Source organism: Bicyclus anynana, chromosome 11, assembly GCF_947172395.1.
Source record: "Bicyclus anynana chromosome 11, ilBicAnyn1.1, whole genome shotgun sequence".
NCBI classification, from domain to species: Eukaryota; Metazoa; Arthropoda; class Insecta; order Lepidoptera; family Nymphalidae; genus Bicyclus; species Bicyclus anynana.
The window spans coordinates 10878539-10897045 of record NC_069093.1 but is presented as its reverse complement, the minus strand read 5'-3'; the positions used below and the strand labels follow the sequence as shown (position 1 = coordinate 10897045).

The window sequence follows — 18507 nt, the reverse complement described above, 5'->3', positions numbered from 1 at the left end:
TAATTTGAAAGAAAAAGGAATAATATAAAAAAAAGTATTCTTCAATAAATATTAGGCAACGTATCGCTTCGTGCATCTAGAACTAGGTACATAGAATAGATTTATTTGTTCACATATGCACTGCAAAAAAACAAATTAATAACCAGATGAAATAAAGAGGTTATTGTGTGTTGGTTGTCAGTCCGTTAGCGCTGCAAGTTTGTGAGATTACTTGATCGTCAGTGGCTGACATAATATTACTCGTAAGTATAGATATATAAATGAATGAGGCAGATCACCATATTGTAGGTATATGGCCACCTTAATAAATCATGCATATAAAATTAAAATTAAAATAAGAACATTTTGTAAAATTCACTCAATAACATTCAACAATACATAACAAAGGCACTCAAATGCAAATTATCCATGATATGCATTACATGCAAATTATCGTCTTATTTGCACGATAATTGGCATATTCTTTTGCATAAAATGTTGTTTTTGTTTTTATAATTGGTGTGGAATTGACGAAAATAGTAATATAAACAAACAATTTACATAAATACCAAAATTGTTTACTGGAACTGATATAAACATTTTGCACCAGCATATCTTGTATAATATGAGTACATACAAAAGTCCTGTTTTGACGGTGAATAAATTAAAATTTTAAATTAAAGCTTTACAACTGTCTCCGATTCCGGTGAGGTGTAGATTCGAATCCGGTCCGGGACATGCACCTCCAACTTTTCAGTTGTGTGCATTTTAAGAAATTAAATAGAGGTAAGGAAAAACATCGAGAGGAAACCTGCACACTAGAGAATTTTCTTAATTCTCTTGTTGTGTGAAGTCTGCCAATCCGTATTAGGCCAGCGTGGTGAACTATTAGGCCTAACCCCTCTCATTCTTAGAGGAGACTCTGACTAAGGAGACGGAGGAGACTGAGCCGAATATGGGTCGATGACTAATAGAATAGGCTCTGAAACTACTGAACCGATTTAAACTGACTTTCATTGTTGTGAAGCTATACTATCCCCGAGTGCTATAGGCTATATTTTATCACCGTATTCCTACGGGAACGGGAACCACGCGGCGTCCGATATTCTGATTTAAAGCCCATAGTTCTTTCAGTCAATTTATTATATTTATTATACTTATACAGTCCATACCATTTAGTAAAAATGCAAGAAACTATAAAGGTATAATTTTAAAAGTTTCCTAAAGCTTTCTAAATTTTAGAAACACATTATGTAGTTACATAATTATTAAAAATTGCGGAATCGAAAGCATGTCTCATTGGGCGTGGGCGATTTCCCACTTAAAATATTTAGAAATTTTGATTTCGATTCATATAGTTAACTCACACCCATTGAGGTAATAAATACCCATATACAAGCGATTTAGCGTTCCGGTATGATGCCGTGTAGTGTTTAAATCCGTCAGTACCTGACCTATGGTAAAAACAAGGTAGATAAACTGAAAAAAAGTTAGATAAACCGAAGGGGGGGGGGGGGAGGAGGGGGGATTTTCATTCTCCTCCTAACACGTTAGCCCGAGTCCATTTTTATCATCAATTCGCATTACATGAGATTGTAGTCAAGGGCTAACTTGTAAAGAATTAAAAAAAAGAGGTTTTTGTGTTTGTAAATATTAATGAATATAGTATGTTTTGTTAATAAGTATGTGTTTTTTACAGAATGATGTTAAAGGTACAGCCCCGACAACTGGTCGGGAGGGTTTTCCCCATACTGAACTGGTCTAAAAGCTACAACACCGAGACCGGTGTCGGAGATTTGATAGCTGGCATCACTGTGGCACTTACTTTGGTTCCGCAGTCTATCGCCTACGCATCCCTCGCCGGATTCGAGCCACAGGTAAAAATAACCGGACAAGTGTGAGTGGGATTCACCCATCGAGGGTTCTGTACAAATCATTCTTCGTCATCAATTTTTGGTAAACTACCAACTTGTATCAATTTGGCAGTTATTAAGTTTTTTTATTTTTTTTATTCTGTACAAGTTAGCCCTTGACTACAATCTCACCTGATGTCAGTGATGATACAATCTAAGATGGAAGTGGGCTAACTTGTTAGGAGTAGGATGACAATCCACACCCCTTTCAGTTTCTACACGACATCGTACCGGAACGCTAAATCGCTTGGCGGTACGTCTTTGTCGGTAGGGTGGTAACTAGCCACGAAGCCGAAGCCTCCCACCAGCCAGACCTGGACCAATTAAGAAAACCTCAATCAGCCCAGCCGGGGATCGACCCCAGGACCTCCGTCTTGTAAGTCCACTGCGCCACGGAGGCCGTCATAGTTGTTACTAACCAGCTGTTGCTTAATTAATAGTTATACAACTTAACAGCCACAATGTCCTACAAATTTCGTCATACATTATCTTGTAACGACGCTCAGAAATTTCCATAACCTAGTAACCCAGTTAGTTACCAGAATCAAAAATTTCCGTAAATTTAAAAATTTAACGTCTCATCAAGAAGAAGCTACTCACGGAAAATTAACTTGATAGTAATCAATCTTAAAAATGCTCCACGGATTGGCTGTCTACTTTGTTGACGCTTCTTAGTTGTTCACAAACACGCCTGTCCCATGTCTTCACTATACATTTTGTCACTACGACTAACGTTAAACGTTCTTCCGAAAATAGAATACCTATATCTCAATGATTTCACTGCCAAGAGATTTGATCCCTACCCGTTGGACTATTGTCCACTCGTAACACTGCCTATTCGCTTACTTGGAAAGGAAATAAGATCATTTCTAAAGACGGTTATTCGGGCAGTATTCTTTAGTATTTCTATAACTTTTATTACCGACTTCGTCCTAACCCCTATCCTAACCCTACCCCTACCCCTTTTTCTAATTTTCTGCGCAATTCATTAATTTTTTTCTGTCACAAGAACCTTCTCTTAACAATAACAAATACATCAAAATTAAATTGTGAAATCGGTCCAGCCGTTCACGCGTGATATCGTGACCAAGGGATATATGGATTAATTTATATATTTAAAGATAACAGATGTCGCGTATAGGTGTAAAGTTATCTATAAAATCAAGAAACTGCTTCTAAGTTTTTATAACCACAAGATTTACTTGCAAATATATACTGATCAGTCTCTAATGACACATGGTGTTTCCGTGAATCCGTGGAATTGTGATAATATTAAAGTAAATAACTTCGCCGCAAATAAGTTGTTTCTTACTGTTTGACAAACTTCTTTTGTTTATTTTTTCCAAAAAAAAACCCAGTCAAAATCGAAACAAAAAATTGGTAAATTCGCAAAACATGATGTTTTGTAAAATATTTTTTGTTAATTTACTATCTTTCAAGTAAGGCCGCTACCATCTGAGACTGCTGCAATGTCACTTAACATCAGGTGAGATAGCAATCAAGGGCTAACTTATCAATAAAAAAAAATTCTACCAGAACTTTAATGTTCTAACCTAACCTAACTTTAGATTTGACAAAATTATACTTTTCAATCACAAAACGATTCCAATATCAGCTCTTGGTTTCCTCCTCATGGTACCACCCTCGGAAGTTCTCCTTTCCATCAAAAAAAGAATTTATACCTACTTAACTTAAAAGTTTCTTCAAACAAAATTATTTTAAAAATCTATTATTTTAAAAATCATTTCGAATTTCAAATGTTTTTAAAACATCTAAAAGATTTTCTGTACTTCAATGGGAAATGAAGCAACGCCAGTTGGAGTGAGTCGAAGAAAACGAACACGTAAAATGCGAAACTCTTAACTTTTATAAAAGCTGAATCATTTAGTTTCAGTAAAGTTCCTCTAATGGATTTTTATCAGGCGTGTAGAGTCTTAGTTGAAATACAGAAAAGTTGCTCCACTTCCTTTATTTGTTTTTTCTAGATTTCCAAATGATAGCCCAGGATCCGTGGAATATTTTTACAATTGATTGCTATCAAGTGTATTTTCCGTGAGTAGCTTGAGACGCACAACATTTTTATTTACGAAAATTCTGAATTCTGGTAGCTAGCTGAGTTACTAGGTAATAAAAAATTTTGAGCGTCGGAACGAGATAATGTATCACGCAATTTGTAAGACATTCTGGCTGTCAAGTTGTGTGTAACTATTAATTAAGTAACAGTAATTAAGTAAACAGTAAAAAAATAACATATGGTTAGTTAAACTCCACTCCTCCCAACTTGTATCACAATGACTTATTAAAAATTTTTACTAAGCAGTCGTTTGTTGTCTGTTGCTTAATTAATAGTTAAACAAATTAACAGCCACAATGTCCTACAAATTACACTATCTCATTCTGACGCTCAGAATTTTTATTACTTGGTAACCCAGTTAGCTACCAGAATCAAGAATTTTAGTAAATAAAAAAAGTTAAGCGTCTCATCTAGATGATGATGAAGCTACACAAATTAACTTCTTATTAATCAATTGTAAAAATGTCCCACGGATCCTGGTCTATGAGTTTATAGAGTTTAAAACAAAAGTTTGTTTCTGGTAGATAGTTTTATAAGGAACACAAAAGTAAAACAATTTGCAGAATAATTGTAATAATTTATACAAAATATTATAAAACGTTAAAGACTTTGAGTCAAAATTTGACAGAAATATAGAGTTAGAATAAAACAGAAATATATAGGTAAGTTAGTTGTAGATTTATTAGATCTTTTAATGCGAGTAGATTAGAATTTTAACAGTTTTTTACTAAGATTAATTACGAAATAAAATTTAGTTTTTTTAACTGTATGGAATGTAAGTAGATAGGTATACTATTATTATACAGGTGGCATTCAAAATTTTCCTGTTATTCGATTCTATTAGATAAAATGCATAATAGCGTTTGCACTAGACGTTAAGTCAAGGTCCAACATTTTATCATAATTTCTGCCTCTTGGTCAAGTGGTTAACCTTGTACAGAACTCAAGGAACTTGGTTCAAGTCCTGGGTCAGCTATGTAATATTGAGCGTATCTTTTTAACCGACTTCAAAAAAGGAGGAGGTTCTCATTTCGACTGTATGTTTATTTTTGTTTGTGTGTGTTATCTGATTACTCGATGACGCCTGGACCGATTTGAATATTTTTTTTGTTTGAAAATGTATACTCCTGAAGTGGTCCCATTGTCACTGTATCAGGATCTGATGATGGGATCCTGGAGAAATCGAGGGGAACTTTCAAAAATCGCAACTATAACGTTTTATATTTTTTCCGTTAAAACATTAAAGCACTACAAACCTAAATATTTATGATATTCTTACGTGGATTGAATTAATACATTATCGGGCTAGCACCGTCTTCAAACTGATCATTAGTTTAGAAGATTCATTTAGTCAGTATGTTTTTGAAGTCGGTTGAATTTTTTTTAAATTGTTTTTCTAAGAAATTTTCAGTCAAAATTATTAGCCCTTAGGTGAGATTGTAGTCAAGGGCAACTTTCAAAGAACAAAAATAAACGTGTGCGCAGGTGGTACAAGCTCAAATACCTCCAGCGTTTGAAATATTTTTTTCTAAAATACGCCCTTAGAGAGTCGTTCCGTCCTCTGTTTTTATTTCAGACTTCGTGCACAGGCGATGCTTCTGCGCTTGCCCCCCCCCCCCCCCCCCCTCCCGGTGACGTCGCAGTAGTTCCAGGGAGCTAAACGGCATTTACTCAACATGAAAAAAAAACCATCAAAAAGGATTCAAAGCAAACAAAAACGAACGATTCCTAAATAACCTTTATTTTTTTTCAGTATGGCCTCTACGCTTCCTTTGCTGGCAGTTTCGTTTACGCAGTCATGGGAACCTGCCCGCAAATCAACATAGGCCCTACGGCTTTACTCTCACTTCTAACATTCACGTACACAAATGGAACGAATCCTGATTTTGCGATACTTCTCTGTTTCATCGGTGGCATTATACAATTGATTGCTGGAATTGTACAACTTGGTAAGTATTGCGATTTGTTTAATTTGTTTGAGTTCACTAACTTTGACAGTTAGATGACATATACGAAATTGAGATTTTGAGTATCTAATGATATGGTGCCAACTGACATCCCTTCGTGGATGTTACATAGTAGGTAGATGACATTTCTCAGATGATTGGATGTTTTTTTAATAGGTTATTTATAAAGACCAAATGGACCAAAACTTATGGCTTCTCAATACCTATCTTAGAAAGTATGTTATATCTATTAAGATATGGTCATAATATAGTTAACTAAAGTGTTTTTCGTATAGCATGGGTACGGTGACAGTCGCCTCTATGACGTTCATAATACGTACTATTATCGTAAATCGCGGCAAACAAAAAGAGTGAAACGAACTGTCACCGTACCCATGCTATCTGAAAAACATTATATAGGTTTATAAGATTATTTATACTAGAACCATTGATGAGAATTACGTCCGTGAACCAAGGACTTTCCAAGATAAAAAGTAGCCTATGTATTAAACTAGGATATAATTTATCGTTTTAAATCCTTTCAGTAGTTTCTGCGTGAAACAAACAAAAATCCATACAAATTTTCACGTTTATAGAATATTATATAAATTGGTAACATGTAAACCATGATTATATAATTATTAGCAGACGCCTGCGACTTCGTCCGCCCTTTGACCTCCTTAATCCGGCCCTGTCGCAATATTCGTTATTCCTAACTAACTCTAAACTATCTCCTTGCCAAATTTCATCTTTGTACGTCAAACGATTTTCGAAATTTCGAGATGAGACCTTTCGCTTTTATTTAAATGTTGCCCAAATTTCATCCGTTTCATTTTTTTTATAACAATTACCTAAATAAATGTTTATAATATACGAGTTGGTAGCAAGTATGATATTTATGTGATTTGTTATAACAGCTATAGCTTGGCAACTTCGTTCGTAACAATCTCGATGGCCCGCGCGAGCCAGGGGGCGTGTAGCGATGAATGAAAAATCCACGTCTGATGCACCTCACTTCCCCGCACGTACGATTTCACACCCGCGCAGTCTTTTCCCCAACGCCATGGGACTTGTTATGTAATGTTCTGTGTAGAAATATATCTTGTATTTTAAACTATATCACATGTTGTAACTAAATTGTTTTAAATTTCAGGTTTTCTCGTCGAATTTGTATCATTACCAGTGGTGTCTGGTTTCACATCCGCTGCGGCGATTACAATCGCCTCTTCCCAGATCAAAGGTCTCTTTGGCTTGAAGTTTAGTGCCGAGACTTTCATATCCACTTGGGGTGGCGTGTTCCATCACATTGGACAAACTAGACTGGAAGACACGCTTCTTGGTTTGTCCTGCTGTATCGTCCTTATGGGAATGAAAGTAAGTTATCTTTTTACTACAAGTGCTTATATGTGTTTACAATACTAATGTGTTTAGTTCTCGATATTCAAATGCAGTTTTTAAAGCATTTTTTTCTGTTAAAGTACCAATTTGGTACTTCATAGGATTACGGTCTAGCCTACTTATGTGACTAATTAATAATTTAACTTCAACCTAAACTTAAAATAGATTATTATTATACTAAGATAATGTCCAATAACTTAATCTTAGTCTTTTACTAACTATTACGTCTTTAGGTCACTTTTCACGTGAACTTCCTGTATGAACACTACACTATCACTAGTCACTAAACAGTAACAAATGGTTTGGTCCGTTTAAATCTTCTCATTGTATTCGTAACGTCGAGTAGCTGGATTACCTCGATGTTTACGTGATGGTGAAGACTTTGTTCATGAACTTATAATAACTAAAAGAAATACTTGAGTAGAGCATAAAAGCCTTTGAGTAGATTAAGGATATTAGGCAGATTTCTAATATAATTTGTTAAAATATCAGGGTAATTAATATTTGTAAATCTACCTGAAATGGGATTTCTTATTCTTTAGTTATAAACTTTTGTTTGTAAAAATACAAACAGATAATAAATAAAACAGAACACAAGTAGGTAGTAGGTTCCTACTTAAAGTAGTAATAATAAAGTTCAAGATTAGAATATTTGATAAATTGAAAAGGAAGTAATATTAATTAAGTCTTAAAAGTTTTATTCAGCCAGAGAATTCATTAAAGTTTTAGGTTTTGTGAGCATTCAATTTAGAACATTTAGGTGCGTATTTAACTATTATTACGTTCAAAGAAGCTACTTTATTTAGTGCATTTTTTACATGCCAACAAGTAAGTAGTTACCAATACCGCGTGGCTAGGAGAAACATTGTTCTAAAAAGTCGTATTTGAGTAAATACGAGAAGTGACATAATACAATGGCGTCACAATAATCTTAGCTCCAACTTGTGTCTCGTTATCTTCATGATCGCTGGGCTCTCTAATTGCGACCAATTGTTCACTACCGGTACTTTGTTAGTAAGTAAACGTTTTTCTCAGACGTATTTTTTCTCATTTACTGTTTATTTTGACGGATTCACATTGTCTTGTAACTCGTTTTTGACGACGTTTGTGTAAAAATTTTAATAAAAAAATTCAACCGTTTTCCAACAAAACAACAAACAAAATATAACCTAAACTAAAAAGCAAAAAACAACATCGCACTTATGTGCTACCTTCTGATCAGTTTGAAGGCGGTGCCAAGCCAGTGATGTTTCAATTCACGCCGTTGAAATTACAGTATCTGTAGTTCCTTCAGAAACGGCTTTAATTAAAACACGGCACTGGATTGGCACCGCCTGGGACCACACTGGAAGTATACCCTTTCAAACAAAAAAATAATTTTTAAAATCCGTCCACAAATGACGAAAATATCGCTGGACATACATAAAAAAAACATACATACAGCCGAACGTAGAACCTCGTCCTTTTTGGAAGTCGGTTAAAAATACTCATTAGGCCTTTTTTATTGGGTTAACAATAATTGACGGAAGAACTTGATGTTAAGTTGGAAATATTGTGCCAACATATTGATCAACACTTTACAGGAGATTCTATGGAAACACGTCATATAATAACCACAGTGGCTGAACTTCCTAGAAAGAGTTATGTCATAAAGGCAACTAATTCTACTAAAAATGTTCATGTAGGTTAAATTTTTGCGTTTTTCTAAAAACATCTTTTTAGTTTGTATTGCGAACAAAAATCTGCACTTGAATCTATTGCTAAGCTCGAGTCTCCTCTCAGAATGAGAGGGGTTAGGCAAATAGTCCACTACGCTGGCACAATGCGGATTGGCATACTTCACACACTCAGAGAATTAGGAAAATTCTCTGGTATGCAGGTTTCCTCACGATGTTTTTCCTTCACCGTTTGAGACACGTGATATTTAATTTCTTAAAATGCCAACAACTGAAAAGTTGGAGGTGAATGCACCGAACCGGATTCAAACCCACACCCTCTGGAATCGGAGGCAGAGGTCATATCCACAGGGTTATCACGGTTCTCAACGACGCTTGACTCATTTATCTAATTAATATTTTCTGTGCGCGCTGGGTGGGTGTTTAATTAAGAGGTCTATGGGGAATTGTACTGGAACGCCTTCTGACGGTAATTCTCTACTGGTAGTACCAGACCGAACTAGACTGAAGTCTGTCTGTCTGCCAGTCATGGATGCCGGAGGCACAGAAAGCATATGTACAAGCCGGAGGTCATTGCGATTGCACAGAAATTCTTAGGCCATTGTCTAGAAAGCTTGTCAACATGAATATCGATGTTGTGTTGAACTAATTTCATTTCCGTATTTTACTCGCTTTCGAATTAATTTGTTAAGTAAGTTATATGTAGGTATCTATAAGGTAAATTAATTAAAGCCGATTTGTAAACAATAGCATCTATTGTTCAGACAATAGGGATGATGACAGTTTTTTAAATTGTATATAAATTAAGAGTATACTAATAGTAAAGCAATTTTGTAAAAGGAACAGGGTATCTGCGATCATTACTTTCGGAGCTACAGGGATTTAAAGAGTCAGATTTCCAGCGCTACCGCGGATCCCTGAAAAACGCCCCATACAAAATGGCTCGAAATAATGACGTCATAGGCAATGTAATGATCGTTAGATTTGTATGCGCGTTCAAACAAAATTACTAATATCTTTGTTATTTGTGCGTTTATGCTTATAGTTCATGTATTAAAAAATGTCACATTTAATGTAAGGAAGCTAAAACTGTATAAATTTTCATCTAATTACGATGAAATATTTTTAATAGTTTTTGAAATTTTATAATCTCATTTATTTTGCAAATATCCAGACAATCTTTGCTTTTTATGTATAAATTAGTTAACATTGACCCTATTTACCCGAATGTATCATAAAAATCAATATATTCAAACCTAGTCATCATCCCCATTAAATTATATAGAGTCTTCTCCAGTTAATAACATAACAGTGCTCGTTAAAACATGCTCAATTTCCTTACTCTATTGCCTCTATTGCTTTGCTCTATAGTTTCACAAGTTGTTACAACTCAAGGCTCTACGAACTCCGGTATTAGCGCCTTCTGGGATAAGAATAAAATGTTATTGTTCCTTACGAAGTGTTCTGGTTTCTGTTATTTGTGATATAGCCACGGTAAAACCTTGGTCATAAAAGAGGGTGGAATGCATAGTAACAGTTTCGTGGTCAGAAATTTATTTGGAAATTTATTTATTTGGATATGCAGGACATTGTGACAACCTTCGTGATAAAGTTTGATAACCCGTCGAATCTTAATCTAAGATGATTTGATCTAAGATGGCGCAACAGTTTAGAGAATGTTTGATGTTCCATGGTCTAAAAAGTTACATACTAAACTAACCTGAGATTAGCGATAGACAACGACAAATCGATCATAAAATGACCATAGTTTATTTTATACCAATACCATACCAACATATACCAATAGACTGTAGTGAGTGTATTAACCAATATATACCAATAGACTAGTGAGTGTATTTTATACTATTACCATACCAAATACCAATAGTTTAAAGTTAGTTTTACTATAGTGACACGTGAGCTTTAACCAAAATATAATGAGCCGTTACTCTATGTTATCTAATATCTTGCAATAAGTTCCCAGCACCATTCCAAGTTCCCATTACCACAAAATTTTAAAAAATAATGAAGTATTTTCTTTATAATTTAAAGTATAATAATTTTATGAATGATTACAAGCCAACGAATGGATAGAACAATGTATATCCACATAATATAGCTGTTTCAAATTAAGAATTTTACTTACATTAAATAGTCAAAATCCACACTACAAACATCCAAATTACTTAATCATTAGATAACAAGAAATTATTTTTTACGTTCGCACGTAACACAGTTGTAGCCAACTAATTTTGCGTGGAACAATCCCAGCGCACATTAAACTCTGTCGAGCTGTCTAATTGCTCGCTCTATTGTTTGTGGACGCTAATTCCACAACTTGCTACATCTCTCCCAATCCACTAAGTGACCTCGTCGTAACTGCATTATGACGACAAAAGTTTGCGTTCGGTCATAGGCTGACACAGTGTTACCTAAAATATAAATAATGGTCGTAACTTTAATAATAATGACGACATTTCGTTTGCTGCCATATAGGCCGCCTCAATTTCACTTCTAGTAGTTTTAGTTGAACAGTGTTACCTAAAATATAAATAATGGTCGTAACTATAATAATTATGACGACATTTCGTTTGCTGCCTTAAAGGGCCAGGCCACAACAGTGCGTTGCGGCGTCGCATCGTAAAAACAACATCGCACAGCTATGCGATGCGATGTCGCAACGCAAAAATTTCATCGCATACGACATCGTACGTAAAGACGCTAACCAACGTTTCAGTTTCTAGTGAGACATGGATCGCACTGCGCGTGTTCTACTTCTGCTTGCGTTAAGGCGTATTAAGAAAAAGAAACAGAAAAGAAAGTACTGGGTGCACCCATTACTGACAATTATGAATAAAGATGGAAACCACTTCAAAAGGAAATATGAGGCGCTAAAAGTGGACGAGGTTAAATTTTTCGATTACTTTAGGATGAGTGTAGGATGTTTTGAAGAGCTTCTTAGTTTGATAAAGCCTCATTTACAAAAGAAATACATATTTAGAAAACCCATCGAACCTCTGGAGATGCTGGGATTAACTATAAGGTAAGAAAAAAATAAACTATTTATACTATAATCATACTGTTTAATCATTTTCACAATTTAGTGTTATTCAAAACTCGTATTCCGATTGTGTGTCATTCGTCAAATTTGTTAGTTCCTCATCGAAATTAATTTGTTCTGGCTCATTTACATCATCATTCCTTGGCGTTTGTGGAGACGATTGCATAGGTGCCGGTGATGTTTCGCATCCGCTTTGGAAGGCACTGCGTTGAATGGATGTTTGGTAGCCACTCTGCATAGACATTTGAGCTGTTTGATAGCCAGTCTGAACAGTTGTTTGAGATGTTTGATAGTTTGCTTGGACGGATGTTTGTGAAGTTTGATAGTGGCTGGGATAGTATGATGGTTGGTGTAAATCAGTTAATATCTGTAGGACACGACTTTGGAAAATTATTGTTTGATTATCATTCAATTTTTCCAATGATGGCAAAATTCCTTTAAAAAAAGATAAATGTCTACTTTCAGGTGTTTTTAAAGCAGCTATAATATTCTTCTCAAATTCGTCTTCGTCAATTTTTCTTTTACGCGATGCAGGCTGGTAACGTGGCATGACAGGTTGCTGGCTTTGTTGGGTTGAGGTGCTTGGTCTTATTTCTTCATCGTCAAGACTTGATGTTGTTTTATTTTGAAAATTCTTTTTCAGAAATAGGAGCTGGTCGTATAGATGATATTGTTTAATTTTTTTGGCCCCAGCTCCGGATTTACATTGCTCGTTTAATTTTTTTTCGTATTTTGTAAAATTATCCTTGATTCCTCTCCATTTTTTTATGACATCGTTACCTAAAAAAATATGAAGAATAATGATTTATTTTGTTTTTTTTTTTTCAGGTACCTGGCGACGGGAAATACTTTTAAAGATATGCATTTCACATATTATCGTGGAAAATCTACAATAACAGAAATAGTAAAATTTGTTTGTCGTATTTTATGGAACATTCTTAAAAGGTTGGAATTACCAAAAATTACAACAGAGCTGATGGAACAAATTGCTCAAGAGTATGAAAAAAAGACCAACTTTCCTAATTGTATAGGAGCGCTAGATGGAAAACACATTCGTATATTGAGCCCGGATCACAGTGGATCCCTATTTTTCAATTATAAAAATTATAATTCCATTGTTCTATTAGCACTTGTTGATACGAATTACAAATTTATATATGTCGATATAGGTGCATATGGTAAGGAATGTGACTCCACTGTTTTTCAAAATTCAAAACTATACGACTTATTAAAAAAAGGTCAATTATCTATACCTCCGCCAAAACCGTTACCTGGCTTTCAAAAAGAAATTCCTTTTGTCTTCGTGGCGGATGAAGGATTACCACTGACAAAAAATATAATGCGCCCATATTCTGGGAAGTTTTTATCGATAGAAAAACGAGTTTTTAATTATCGTTTGAGCCGAGCCAGACGATATGTTGAGAGCGCTTTTGGCATACTCGCAAATAAATGGCGCATATTTCACCGACCCATTAATGTTTCTTACGATTTCACAATAGACATTATAAAAGCATGCTGTGTATTACACAACTTTGTATTGAATCGAGATGGCGCACAAACGTTTGAAGAAATGATTATTGACGATTCTTTGCAAATTTTACACGAAACAACACATGAAAGTAGAACAGAAGCTAACATAATCAGAAACGAATTTTGTAATTATTTTAATAGTAATATTGGAGCTCTAAGTTGGCAGTTAACGAAAATATAAATGTTTATAAGTACTTACCGATTTTTGATTTTTCAACAGTATTTAACTCCTCAAAATTTGAATATAAACTTGTACACACTTCCCTCCATGCTTCTGTTTTTAAATTTTTGTCTTTGAATTGTGATATAGTTTTGTCCCAAAGGACGGGACGTTCGTAAATTAAAGATATCAGGTGGTCGACATCGTACTCCGCCATATCGCTTAAAAAACACGTGCAGGTCGTTCAAAGTATGGACACCGACTAAACGGCAACGCGTTGTCGCATCGCAGATTTGTACGTTGCGCAGCGCATCGGAAATTTCCACGATGCGTTGTGCGGCGTCGTTGATTTTTGCGATGCGACGCCGCAACGCACAGTTGTGGCCTGGCCCATATAGGCCGCCTCAATTTCACTTCTAGTAGTTTTAGTTGAACAGTGTTACCTAAAATATAAATAATGGTCGTAACTATAATAATTATGACGACATTTCGTTTGCTGCCTTAAAGGCCGCCACAATTTTACTTCTTGTAGTTTTAGTTGCATTATAACGATAAAAGTTTGCGTTCGGTCATAGGCTGACACAATGTTACCTAAAATATAAATAATGGTCGTAACTATAATAATTATGACGACATTTCGTTTGCTGCCTTAAAGGCTGCCACAACTTTACTTCTAGTAGTTTTAGTTGCATTATAACGATAAAAGTTTGCGTTCGGTCATAGGCTGACACAATGTTACCTAAATATAAATAATGGTCAATTATGACGTCATTTCGTTTGCTGCCTTAAAGGCTGCCACAATTTTACTTCTTGTAGTTTTAGTTGCATTATAACGATAAAAGTTCGCGTTCGGTCATAGGCTGACACAATGTTACCTAAAATATAAATAATGGTCGTAACTATAATAATTATGACGACATTTCGTTTGCTGCCTTAAAGGCTGCCACAACTTTACTTCTAGTAGTTTTAGTTGCATTATAACGATAAAAGTTTGCGTTCGGTCATAGGCTGACACAATGTTACCTAAAATATAAATAATGGTCAATTATGACGTCATTTCGTTTGCTGCCTTAAAGGCCGCCACAATTTGACTTCTAGTAGTTTTAGTTGCATTATAACGAAAAAAGTTTGCGTTCGGTCATACACAATGTTACCTAAAATATAAATAATGGTCGTAACTGTAACAAATATGACGTCATTTCGTTTCCTGTCATATAGGCCGCCACAATTTCACTTTTAGTTACCTAAACTAATAATGGTCACAGACCTGGTCGATATTTTTGAGAAAATATCTGAGGCATTGAGGAGGCTCGATCACAAATATAACAAACCTGGAATTTGGAAGCGCCACATATATTTCGGTATAAATTGAGGCGAAATATATAACATATTGAGGCGGAATATATTTTGAGTAGTCTGTGCTTAGTATGCTAATGGAAGAAATTAGTTCCTTTAATCTTCAAATTGCGAGGTTTTTTATTTTTCTGGGCTTGGTTATGCTATTAATATATGTGCATCCCAATCACGCTCATAAACAATTTTTAAAAACTAAAGTAACCAATTTATACAAAGAACCAACTTCAAAATAAAATATTTTTAACAAAAAAATTAACCGACTTCAAAGTCACAAAATTAAACTAAAAAGCGAAAAATAACATCGTATGTGCTACCCATGGATCACTTTGAAGGCGGGGCCAAGCCAGTGACATATTAATTAGGGCCATTTTAAAAAAAACTGTCATTAAATCCTAAAACGATATGATTTAATCGGCTTAAGTTAATGCATCACTGTGTTGGCACCGCCTTCAAAGTTTTTTCAGAAAAGAATTTTTAAAATTGGTTAAGAAATGACGAAATTATGAGTTAAAAAACATTAAAAAAATACATACATTTCTAATTGAGAACTCTTTTTTTGAAGTCGGTTAAAATACCTTAAGATGCGTTATACTTAGAATTAGTTTAAAATATTTTTTCATTTGATCTACCATCACAATTACCGTACGATACTTTCCAAAGTCTTGTAGTACCAGTTTAAGGGTACCATTCAAACAACTTCGCACATTATCGTTATGGCAGGCGAATATACATTCAAATTTTCAGTTACCCATTAAAACTTAGGTCTTTAACTTTTCACGTTCATATATGTATATATTTTATTATGTATCTACCTTTAACTTTCATAAATCCCGTGACTCTTTAAATATATTTATTAAAATCACTACTCCAAATGGATTAATAAATATCTCTTTTTTAAAGTTTCTGAGTATTTCATTTAATATCAACAATTTTAAACTTGGCAGTGTTACGATATCAAAAGTTGCAGTAGTTTGTGTGGTTTTTATGTCATGTTAACAATAAAGTTTAAAAAACTCACAAGTGGGATTTTAAAAATAAAAAAAAACCAATGTTTTTTAAATATAAATAAATATAAATATACTTACACAATACACATCACTATCTAGCCCCAAAGTAAGCAGAGTAGCTTGTGTTATGGGTACAAAGACAGTTGATATTATAATATCCATATACATTTATATACTACATATAAATACTTGTATAATGTATAAATACACACAGACACTGGAAAACACCCATGCTCATCACACAAATATTTTCCAGTTGTGGGAATCGAACCCACGGCCGTGGATGCAGAAAGCAGGGTCACTACCCACTGCGCCATGCGGCCGCCACATAAAGGTTATTACAATATTTGTCAGGACAACTTAATTAACAAATCGTAATATAACCAAAACCATTGAATGACAGAGAATACCTTGAGCAGTCCTAGAAGCTTGTGGAAGAACGCCACAAGAATGACCGTACGGCGAGCGCCTTACATCACAAGCCGCGCCACCTAGCGTAGGTACGAGCAAACACGAGATCGAGTGACGTTATATCCGTCTCAGACTACTATTTCCTACATATAGTATACTTCTTTTTTTTCTTTTTTACTCTATCCAGAGGCATCGACCGTGGTGACGACCGGACTAAACTACTACCAGGCTGTCGCGAGTAGTTGTTAACGTCATGGGCAGAATCAATCTACCTTCACAATTCTTTTTTAAAATCATTCGTTAAAGATGACAAATTATAAGATAACGCCACGGTAGTTAATACTACTTGAACAAAGCTAATTAAGTTAAGAACACTGGTAATCTCATTTCAAATGAACCCCCTGAGGAATATAATTGTCCCGTAGTATTGTTTGTAGTAGTTTCACAACTTGCAAGATCTCCGTGCCAGAACACTTTATTATGTAGATTATCCTCACGTATCTTTATAGTCTATACCTCTGTTCTGTGTTTCAAATAAAAAGTAACTGCTCCTCCTTCCGAATTATGAGTGTAGTTTTAGTTGTAGAAGTTCGTGAATTGGTGCTGTTGTAACGTCGTGTAGTTCTCAAATGGCGAACTGGGTTTTTTTAGATTGTAATTTTGTAAGCTTACACTTGAAATATAAAGTTTTGACGCATGTTTAAATGCTTAGATATGTTTCAATTAAAATAAATTATTTATTTTATTAATGAAGATAATACTTAAATAGGCTAAACTTATTATAAAAATAAAATATAAGGAAATATAACTACAACTACAAAATTAAAATAAATTAAAATTAAAACTAAATACCTAGAAATATTTATCAAAATTTGCCGCCCTTGGTAGGGTGCCCATCACACAGGCAGCATTCCCGCGTTGAATTGCGATTGAAATTCTTTGCGCGAGAAAGCTGCCCGCCCGAGGGTCGCCTGTTGCCTCTTTCAATTAATATTTTTAAGTTTATTTTATTTTATGTGATAAATTACCCATACGTTTTAATTGGGTATCCACGGAACAAAATACTTTTCTTTTTCTTCAATTTCTCAGGATATTACTATTTTTAGGGAATTTTTTTAAAACCCTGTTTTTTACACGCGACAATATGTATGCTAATTGTATGAATAGCAGCTCGAAAGAGTAACAAATACCTATACAATCAAATAGACTGTTAATCTCACTCGTATTTATATCGGAAGGACAACTAATTAAAACACAAATTGTAATTTTTTTAGAGAAAATCTGACCTATTCCCAATTCTTATTTTAGTATTCTCAGGTGATATTGATTTAAAAATATTCACTCAAAATTGAAACTTCACGTTTTGAAACAACTCTAAAATTGTTCACCACACTTCACACTATCACACTAATATTATAAAGGCGAAAGTTTTTCTGTCTGTTTGTTCCTCCTGGACGTTGCGGCTACTGAAGCGATTTGGCTGAAAGGAGATTTCCCACTCTCTATACATTGTTTGCCCCAGACAAAAAAAGTTTTTGTGCCACAATGAAACTTTTACCTTTGTGTTGATTGTAATGTCTTGGTTAACTATAATTTTATGTTTGATCCTGGTTATTTTGTATTGAGTATCATAACTTCTCACATATTTCCTGGGGCCATTTTCTGGGTTATGCCACACATCGCAGGGTATTGTCCTGGATGACCTGGTGTACTGGAGATATTGTGATGTGTGGCATAATTTCGAAATAAACACATTTTTATCTCTTTCTTCTTTCTTTCTTACATAATACCTATCTAGAAGGTAATAATTAAAATTATATTAAAGTCCCCGCTATTCCCGAGATTTCTGTTTATATCTTTCAATATAAAAATTGTAAGGTCATTTCAGCACATTTATATCACTGGATTTCTTGGTATTTTTCATTTGAACTGGGGCATTTTTGGGACATCTCCTATAAAATGGTAATAGATTTTACTCTGGATTAATACATTGGTT

The 18507-nt window shown here is 34.6% G+C and overlaps 3 protein-coding genes across 3 annotated transcripts in view; 2 read left to right on the top strand and 1 right to left on the bottom strand.

The window, feature by feature from the left end:
* LOC112049066 (sodium-independent sulfate anion transporter) overlaps window positions 1-18507 on the top strand; it is a 64916-nt gene that overhangs the window by 3539 nt on the left and 42870 nt on the right. The window contains exons 2-4 of the mRNA XM_024086823.2: window positions 1679-1856; window positions 5720-5915; window positions 7066-7286. Coding sequence (XP_023942591.2) covers window positions 1680-1856; window positions 5720-5915; window positions 7066-7286 — 594 coding nt within the window. The 5' untranslated portion in view covers window position 1679. The remainder of the gene's footprint in view (window positions 1-1678; window positions 1857-5719; window positions 5916-7065; window positions 7287-18507) is intronic.
* On the top strand, window positions 11578-13771 carry LOC128198501 (uncharacterized). The gene is made up of 2 exons (XM_052884323.1): window positions 11578-12029; window positions 12876-13771. The coding sequence occupies exons 1-2, from the start codon at window positions 11737-11739 to the stop codon at window positions 13756-13758; spliced, it is 1176 nt and encodes a 391-aa protein (XP_052740283.1). The 5' UTR covers window positions 11578-11736; the 3' UTR covers window positions 13759-13771.
* LOC128198503 (uncharacterized) lies at window positions 12049-14142 on the bottom strand. The gene is made up of 2 exons (XM_052884325.1): window positions 13777-14142; window positions 12049-12827 (listed from the first exon to the last, which is right to left on the bottom strand). The coding sequence occupies exons 1-2, from the start codon at window positions 13952-13954 to the stop codon at window positions 12097-12099; spliced, it is 909 nt and encodes a 302-aa protein (XP_052740285.1). The 5' UTR covers window positions 13955-14142; the 3' UTR covers window positions 12049-12096.

Coding starts and splice junctions, on each gene's coding strand:
- LOC128198501 (XM_052884323.1), top strand. CDS start 11,737: ATGGATCGCACTGCGCGTGTTCTACTTCTGCTTGCGTTAAGGCGTATT. Junction 12,030..12,875: donor ATGCTGGGATTAACTATAAG/GTAAGAAAAAAA, acceptor TTTTTTTTTCAG/GTACCTGGCGACGGGAAATA.
- LOC128198503 (XM_052884325.1), bottom strand. CDS start 13,954: ATGGCGGAGTACGATGTCGACCACCTGATATCTTTAATTTACGAACGT. Junction 12,828..13,776: donor TGTTGAAAAATCAAAAATCG/GTAAGTACTTAT, acceptor ATATTTTTTTAG/GTAACGATGTCATAAAAAAA.